This window comes from Telmatherina bonti (genome assembly GCF_933228915.1).
Source record: "Telmatherina bonti genome assembly, chromosome: 10".
Taxonomy (NCBI): Eukaryota; Metazoa; Chordata; class Actinopteri; order Atheriniformes; family Telmatherinidae; genus Telmatherina; species Telmatherina bonti.
This window is the reverse complement of record NC_136628.1, coordinates 35,432,434-35,441,389: the sequence shown is the minus strand read 5'-3', so window position 1 is coordinate 35,441,389 and position 8,956 is coordinate 35,432,434. Positions and strand designations below refer to the sequence as shown.

At 41.4% G+C, this 8,956-nt stretch overlaps 1 protein-coding gene across 1 annotated transcript; it reads right to left on the bottom strand.

Moving 5' to 3' along the window:
• Positions 1–785: 785 nt before the first annotated feature.
• On the bottom strand, positions 786–8,931 carry mrpl22 (mitochondrial ribosomal protein L22). The gene is made up of 7 exons (XM_079247660.1): positions 8,883–8,931; positions 8,741–8,783; positions 7,349–7,484; positions 6,015–6,080; positions 3,799–3,876; positions 3,595–3,664; positions 786–1,349 (listed from the first exon to the last, which is right to left on the bottom strand). The coding sequence occupies exons 1-7, from the start codon at positions 8,905–8,907 to the stop codon at positions 1,141–1,143; spliced, it is 627 nt and encodes a 208-aa protein (XP_079103786.1). The 5' UTR covers positions 8,908–8,931; the 3' UTR covers positions 786–1,140.
• Positions 8,932–8,956: the final 25 nt, after the last annotated feature.

Here is an 8,956-nt window from a genome sequence, read left to right as displayed (position 1 = left end):
TTCTAACTCGCCCGTTTAAAAGTAATTTAATCTCGAAGTTCGGGAAATTTAGGGGCGTGTCCTTTTGATTGACAGGTACCCGATCTCCTGCTTCAAGTCAGAAGAACGTAGAACAACCGCGGTTTTTAGCCGGTTAACAACATGACTTAGTTGTAGCCCGCTTACCTCCGTTAGCTGGTTAGCTCCTGTTATCTCCAGGTTAGCTCGGTTAGCTCTTAGCTACATAAAGCTCGGAGTTCGCTTCATGTCAATCATCCCCCCCTCTCAGCTCCACCTCTTTGCCCATATTTGTATTTTCCGGGTTCTCTGGAGTGGCGTTTCTACAGACAACCCATGTCTGACAGCTGCTTCAGGTGGGAGAAGACAACCTGCCAGAGGAGGATGTTGACTTATCTCGCTTCCTGGAACGGAAACTACCGAGTTTTCCCGACTCGGGGTTTAACATTCTCAGAGTTTTAACATAACCTGCTTTCTGGAACAACCTCTGTTTATTTTCTCCCACAGTAAGGCAATAAAAACTCCTGGCTGCAGGTTTGGAAATGAAAACGTAACAGTGTCTCTTTTCCTGGAAGTCGTGTTTACCAGTGTTCCAAATCAGCATTTCTTACTAAATGGCACTGGTGTTTACATGCTCGCTCAGCCCCTCCCACACACGCTCATAACGTAACCTGATAGTGACATAACAAAAGAATAGAAAAGGAAATGTATATCTACTCTTTTCTATTTTAACATATTTATATAAATAAATAAATGTCTATCAGCTGCATACAGACATATAAGGGGTTGTTTCTGACCGACTGTGGGAGCTGACAAGAAAGCACAAAAACAAAGGAACCTGAAAAAAATAAAAAGTATAAAAAGTTTCACAGCCTCATAACATCCTGAAAACAGTCCAGCAAAACATGTTTAAATTATGAAACGTTACTTTTAGGGGCAAATATTGTGAAATTAAAATACAATTATTCAAAAATTATAACTTCTGAATAAATTCAAAGGAACTATTTCCTTTTTTAGATCAATTAATTAATTTAAACATTTCAACAAACATTAGTATAAAATCTCACCCATTCCATTATTATTGTTTTTATTTACAGATATCAAAAGATACACACACAGAATATTGGGGTTTATCTGAGTGATCTACAGGCTGTGGATGATGGTTCGGTTCTTCAGGTCCTGGACGTACTCTTTGGCCTGGTCGAAGCTCGTCTTCGGCTCCGTTTTGGGCGGCGATCCTTCCACCAGTTTGACAAAATAGTGACAGTAAACCTTGTCCATGATGCCAAACATGCCCCTGCCGTGGTAACGGATCCGTTTCAGGTACTTCCCTTTCCCGGAGAAGGACTCAGCTGCAGGAGCAGAAACATCAGGAAGCGGGGTGATGGAAACAGGATAAAGGACAGAAAACAGCTCATTTCATTCACAGAGATGCTGTTCAACAACAACAGGTTGAAATTAGAAGACAGAGTTCAGGTTTATCAGCACAGTGACACCTCCACATGAATTATTCTGTCCAGCATCTGACATCAGATGCTTCTGCGTCTGCAGCAGACTGCACGTCTCCGTGTCTAAATAAAGATCATTTCACCATGTTTAATTCTATTCTATTCTACAGTCATTTAGCAGACACTTTTATCCAAAGCGACTTACATATGAGTGAGAACAACACAAGCACGAAATAAAACAGTAGAGGGCATAGTAGGAAGATGCTGGTGGACTGTCCACTTGGATGTAGATCCTTGCATGAAGTGCTACAGGCTTTTTTTTTTTTGTTTTTTGTTATTCTGTTTTTGTGTTTTTTTTGTTTACTCCCTTCCCACCATATAATGTCACCTATGTTACAATACAGAGAATTAATATCAAAGTTTGTTGCAAAGAACTGGGCTCAGTTCTTCAACTTTCCAATAAATACAGCTAGAGTTTGGGAGATCATTCCACCATCGTGGCACAACAGAGGAAAAGAGTCTGGCTGGTGATTTAGTCCCACGTTGTGGTGGTAACACGAGGCGTCTTTCACTGGTGGAACGTAGCTGTGGAGAGGGAGTGTAGGTCTGGATTAGGGAGTGAAGGTAGACGGGAGCCGTTTGAGTTATTGTTTTGTAAGCCAGAAGCAAGGCTTTGAATTTGATGCATGCTGCAACTAGAAGCCAGTGAAGAGCGATTAGCAGCAGAGTGACATGAGCTTGTTTGGGTTGGTTGAAAACCAGACGCGCTGTGGCATTCTGGATCATCTGCAGAGGTTTAACAGAGCATGCAGGCAGACCTGCCAGTAGGGAGTTGCAGTAATCGATGCATGAGATGACCAGAGCCTGAACCAACAGCTGAGTCGTATGTTCTGTCTTCGGTCTGATTCTCTTGATGTTGTAGAGAGCATATTGACAGGTACGGGAAACCGAGGCAATATGGACCTTAAAGGTCAGCTGGTCATCCAACATGACCCCAAGATTCCGGGCAGCAGGCGTAGGAACAAGTGTGCCAGAGTCAAGCTTCACACTTAATTGCGGATATAAGGAAGGATTGGCTGGACAGACAATGAGCTCTGTCTTGGACAGATTGAGTTGAAGGTGGCGAGCCTTCATCCATGCCGAGATATCAGCAAGGCAGGCTGATATTCTCATTGAGACGGTTGTGTCATCCGGAGGAAAGGAGAGGAAAAGCTGAGTGTCATCAGCGTAACAGTGGTAGGAGAAGCCGTGAGAACTTATGACTGAACCAAGTGAGGAGGTGTATAGTGAGAAGAGAAGAGGGCCGAGCACCGACTCTTGAGGCACCCCTGTTTTCAACTCATGTGAACTGGACACGTCTCCTCGCCAGGATACCCTGAATGATCTTCCTGAGAGGTAGGACAAGAACCAGGAGAGGACCAATCCAGAGATGCCAAGCCCAGAGAGTGTGGAGAGGAGAATCTGATGGTTCAGTGTCAAAAGCAGCAGACAGGTCCAGCAAGACCAGGACTGAGGATTGACCAGTGGATCAGGACCAGGAATGAGGATTGACCAGTGGATCTGGCAAGCCGGAGGGAATCGGTAACAGACAGGAGAGCAGTTTCAGTGGAATGGCCTTGCCTAAAGCCAGACTGATATGGATCAAAAAGGTTTTCATCATGGAGGAACTGCGAGATTTGGCTGAAGACTGCACGCTCTAGTAGTTTAGATAAGAAAGGCACCAACGAGACCGGCCGGTAGTTTTCAACCTGGGCTGGGTCGAGTGTGGGTTTCTTCAGCAGCGGGGTGACCCGAGCTTGCTTGAAGACAGAGAGAAAGACCCCAGATTCAAGAGAGGAGTTGATAATATGAGTTCCTGCAGTTTTGATTGTAGGAGAAATGCTCTGCAGGATGTCGGTAGGGACCGGATCAAGTGCACAGGTAGTGGGTTTAGAGTTTTGTAGACGCTTTAGGACTTTAGTCTCATTCAGAGTGCGGAAGGAGCAAAATGAAGCACCACTAGCTGGATGTGGTGGAATGAGCTGGTCAGGCTCAGAGAACTGATTACTGATGGTAGCAACCTTTTCGGTAAAAAGGATGCAAACATTTCTGCGGTCAGCATGGCTGTTTAAGTCTGAAAGCTGATCTAACTGGACGTTCTGACACTCACCTACATACAGGTTAGATTTATACTCCACGTTGTGATTCCTCACTGCCATATCCTGAGCTTCTAGAAGAACCTGAAACAAAATCAGAAGGTTAAACAGTCAGACGTGGCTGAAACAGGATGTTACAGAGAAGCATGAAGAGAAATGATTAAATTAGTGAGAGATTTTATCCAACACTGATACGTCGGGTTAACATGCAGACAAACCTCCTTCATCACTTTCGCCCCCTTCTTGTCGTTAAAATCCAGCTGTGCGATGGCCTCGTCGATGCTCATCCCCCGGATCTGCAAGGTAAAACACCACCAGACGGCTGTTTTTCCACAGAGAGAAGGAAGAGACTGACTGCATCATCATACCTGTGTTGTTCTGTCAGAGAAAAATAAATCGTCTCCTCTTTCAGCTCTAAAGTTAAACGGATCAAAACATCTATTAGTGCTGCACGACACCGGAAAAAACTGACAATGACTCTTTTCTTGTTGATAATGAAGCTGGACTGATCTTCCGTTGTTTCCTGACTGTTGGAGTCAAATTCATTATTTCATATATTATAATTTAATGTAAAGGAAAGATAAAAATATCCAAAAGGATTTTGAGCTCTGAAAGTTTATATTCGCTAAAATGCATAATTTTACGTTTCTTAAGTTATCATGCATCACTGGGAAGTTGCTGATTTGTCAGATTGAAGCCAGAGACGTAGAAGCAACATAGTTTTTTGACCGTGTCATCCTGTTTTGTTCTTATTAAAAACTAAAATAAAAGAACTGGTCGACTCGCGTTTCAAATACAAAGTTGCTCGACTGACTTCAAAGTGGTGGTAAAGAAGAGAAACGAAGTGCCACGACACTGAATGTTCCATGTTTGTTGTTTTCTGTACTGGAGACTTACTGTCTTATTTCTGGCTTTTATTGTGATAGGTCCTGAGGAAATATTTCCTTGCAAACGTGAAAACATTTTACTCCAGACGCTGTCAGGTACCCTGCAAACTGTTCAAGTTCATTTATATCGCACATTTCTACAGCGGCAGCTGCCCAAAGTGCTGAACAATAAAACAATAAACACTCCACAATTTAAAATGAAACACTGAACATTAAACAATAAATAAAATCTGGACACAAATGAAAAATCTAATATAAAAGTAAAAAAAATTAAAATACACAAGAAAAAGCTCAGGTTTGACCAAAGAAGTGGGTTTTAAGGACAGACTTATAATCAGAGACAGATTGAGCAGCTCTGATGTGAAGAGGAAGGATGTTCCAGATCTTAGGAGCAGCAACAGAAAAGGCTGGGTTTTAATCTGACCAACGGGACTTTAAGTAAAAGCTGAGAAGAGGACCTAAGAGTCCCGGCTGGAGCATGTTGATGTAACTCTGACAGATACAAGGGAGCCGAACCATTTATGGCTTTAAAAAAAATCAATAAAATCTTGTACTGGGTCCTAAAACTAACTGGAAACCAGTGCAGAGAAGGGAGCACCGGGGTGATGTGATCATATCGTTGTGTTCCTGTAGGCAACCGAGCCGCAGCGTTTTGAACAAGCTGCAGTCGCTGCAAAGTTACCTGATCAACGCCTAAACAAAGAGTTAATCTAAACGGGACACGATGAGCAGGTGTGGCACTCTTTCCAGGGCAGGTTTAGGAAGATAAGGCTTTAATTTACCAATCAGCCTGAAATTAAAGAAAACACTTTTAACTGCAGCGTTAACCTGCTGATGGAAGTCAAAGGAATTGTCAATGATGACTCCCAGATTTTTTGCATGATGAGAAACTGATGAGAACATGTTGACTTAATTTGCCTCCTACACTGCAGGACCTGTGATGTGCAGCTCCAGTAATCACACCAACACAAGGGAGTACTTCGCTGTAAGTTAAGCGTGCACATCGGGTCTGGAAGAGGTGCACGGTCGAGTGTCCGTGGACATACACACAGAGCAGACAGGCTCCCGCCGTAACCGATCTCACATGAGGATAAATCCAGCTTTAGGTTTGTGAAGCTGATAAAACAGCAAGTCTTCTGGAACAGTGTTGTTTGGACTGACCAGACCAAAGTGGAAACGTTTGGTCAGAACACAGAAACAAAAAGCATATCAGCACCAACTGTCAAGCACAGTGGTGGAGGGATGATGATCTGGGCTTGTTCTGCAGGACCTGGACTCCTTACAGTCTCTGAGCTCTGGATATTAAAGTATTGTAGATAAAATGTGAGCTGTAGATCTGTGATTTCTTTCATCATGTTCAGATAAATAATGCCTCAGAAGTGAAAGAGGTCCAACTTTACCGTCTTTCACTGAGCTTCATCTCATTTAGCTTTAGTTTATTTCCAAATTACTTTCAGCTTTTCTGTTTCAGTGCAGCAGGAGGGAAAAGTCAGACGAGGTGCAGCTAATAGAGCTGTTCTCACATCAGTCCCAGCTGCAGATCTTACCATTTTAGCCAGGTACCACATCTTGTCCTTGCTGTATTTAATCTGCCTCCTGCAGTGGTAGATCTCCTGTACAGAGACGCATCAAAATGCTGAGTAACTTAGAAAAAAACAAGAACAACTCTTACATTTACAGTAGGGCCCGACCGATATATCGGCCGGCCGATATGGAGGTTATCGGTAAAAAATTGCCAATTTTTTTATTTATTTATTTTAGTCATATATTTGTTTCTGCATCTCATTAATGAGACTGCCCAGTTAAAAATGTAATTGGGCTACTTATCCAGCAGATGGCGCCCATGTCTGCTGGATAAGTAGCGGGGGCGGGGTCATCCTTGCTCATGGCTGCCTACCGTGGAAGCCGAGACGGAGCAAACCGGACGGTGAAGCAGATAGCAGCTGAGCCAAGTAAAGTCAAGTCTGCTCACCAGCATTTTATATTTTGTCACTGGTAAGTTGAAATGTTAAATAAACAAACATAGTTATGTTTTCCCTCTTACATTCTCTACACACATGTTAAGTTAAATAGCGACTATCGTCATCATCTCTAAAAATAGCCATAATCTGACGGCTGGTTTTTCCAACAGTGTCTTTAAAAATGACGACTTTACATGTTATAGAGGCGCCCCCAAAACACCTATAGTCACGAGGCAGGAAAGTCATCAGAGTGAGGAAAACTTGATGTTTTGCAGCAAGGAAGGCAGTGTTTAGTGTTTAGCCTCGTGAACGTGTGTGAAAGTTGGTGGCTGCGTGTCATTTACACAACTTCTGAATACTTATTATTATTAGTGGTGCAACGGATCATAATTGATCCGCGATCTGTTCGGATCAGTATCTACGGTTCGGCACACACGTGATCCGCGCATTGATATGAAAGGAAAAGAGAAAAAAAGCTGCGTGCACAATCGTTCCACACACCGGTTCATTCAAATCCCCAGTGTGGGAACACTTTGGTTTCCCTGTCAGATACGATGAAGAAGGAAAGAGATCAGCTGATAAAACAGTGATGGTGTGTCAGCACTGTGGAATAAGAAAACCGGATTTACATTTTTTTTAATGAGTGAATCATTCAGTTCATGGTGTCTAACAGGTAGACATGAGTTTAAGAATGAGCTCAGAATGTAGTGTTTTAGCTTTGAGTAATATTGTTTCATTTTTTTCCAGTGGATGGATTTATCGGCCATTTTATCGGCTATCGGCTCTAAAGTCTTTTTATCGGGATAAAAAAATCCATATCGGTCGGGCCCTAATTTACGGCATCAAATATTTAGACAATAACTTTAATAAAGTTCCATATGACTACAGGATTCATGTTGTATCCTGTCAGAAAGACTTACTGCTGGTCTGCGTGGTTCATCTGGCAGCTGAGGAGGATATACGGTCAGGTTCCCCCTCTCCCAGTGCCGTGATTCCAGTGCGGTGCTGGTGTGGAGGCATGTAAGCTGCTGCGATGCACCGCTGACAATCTGTAACCTGATGGATGAACAGAAAAGATTATATTTTTCCAATTTTTCTTTTTAAAAAAAAAAAATATCGATTTTACTGTGTCATTGTTATGCCTCGTCTTGTGTATACTAATGTGTTAATGTACGCCGTACATTGTACGGTGTCTGCAGCTGAATCGGCACTATGTGCCTATGACATATTTCCCCTGGTGGGATAATAAAGTTTAATTCATTGAAATATTCTGCAACTGAAGAGCAATGACAAGCCAGCTTCTAAACTAAAAAACTCCATCCATCCATTTTCTGCCACTAAACTTGAAACCGTTGCACCATAATGCGATTAAAAAGTCAAACCAAGAACCCAATAAAATGACTTTACCTACATCAGTCCACTGAGAAACCCGAACAAACCTAAAATGACTAAACTATGGTTATTATGATCTCACAATTCTTTGATATTGATGACTTTTGTAGATTAAAAACAAAATAAATGTATAAAATCTTTTTTTTTTTTACTCTTCATTTTCCTTGATTTCAATGAGGAAAAAAAGAACACAGTAGCCAGACCATCATTCTGTTGCTAAAACGCCCAAGAAGACAAGCAAAAAAATCAATAAAAACAAGAATGACAATAATTTTAAAATGGATTATTTTTATTTATTTGGAAAAAAAAAAAAAAAAAAAATCCATTTTAAAATTGTGAAGCAAAAAAATCCAGATTTTCAATTTTTCGATTCAATTTTCCCACTCCTAATAGTTATGGAATAAAATTTAGTGTGTTCCTAAATCCAGTCCGAATCACAGAAAGTATACTTAGCTTTGCATAGTTTTTATTAGAGAAAATAATAATAAAAATAAAAGCCTAATCTGTGTGCTGCATTACAGCTGGTGTTTTTCAAGGTAAACTTTGCTTATTTCAGCAACACAATCCGCATAAATAACTGCATTGCTCCACAGTAAAGGGAGTCAGTTTGAAACTCTGTTGTCTGTAGACCAAAGCTATAAGCCACTGTAAACATGTGGAGAATTTATAGCCCAAAATAAGCCACAAAGGAAAAAACAGACTTTAAATTTCGTGTTTATCTTTGTTCACAACACAACTCGCTAATTGAATGACTAGTTTTAACTTTAACACAGCAAACTGAGTAGAAAATAAAAATGCATGTTTATTATTTCTGACAAAAACAGTATATATTGTCATATTATCTGGATGCATGGAGTAAAATGTGCCTTTATCAGCCGAGTTCGTCCTTCTGCAGACTGTCCACATTACATACAACTTACCTGGACTGAAACAACCCCGATATGTTCCGTAGAAATGCTACACCTGGGGGGAAAAAACGCCAATGCATTAGAAAATATGTCAAGTGTTCAATTTTCTCACTAAAAAGCTGATTCCTGATCAATAATGCATAATTATTCTTACCACGTCCTGTCATTGAGGCCGTCATGTTGGAGTTTCACGGCGCTGTGCTTTACGGCTGTGACGCCGGTATGCAG

Excerpts from the sequence above, each read along its gene's own strand:
- mrpl22 (XM_079247660.1), bottom strand. The coding sequence starts at position 8,907 with ATGACGGCCTCAATGACAGGACGTG. Across the intron at positions 8,784-8,882 it reads GGCCTCAATGACAGGACGTG|GTGTAGCATTTCTACGGAAC; the intron begins GTAAGAATAATT and ends TTTTCCCCCCAG. Across the intron at positions 3,877-6,014 it reads TGTGGTACCTGGCTAAAATG|ATCCGGGGGATGAGCATCGA; the intron begins GTAAGATCTGCA and ends TTTACCTTGCAG.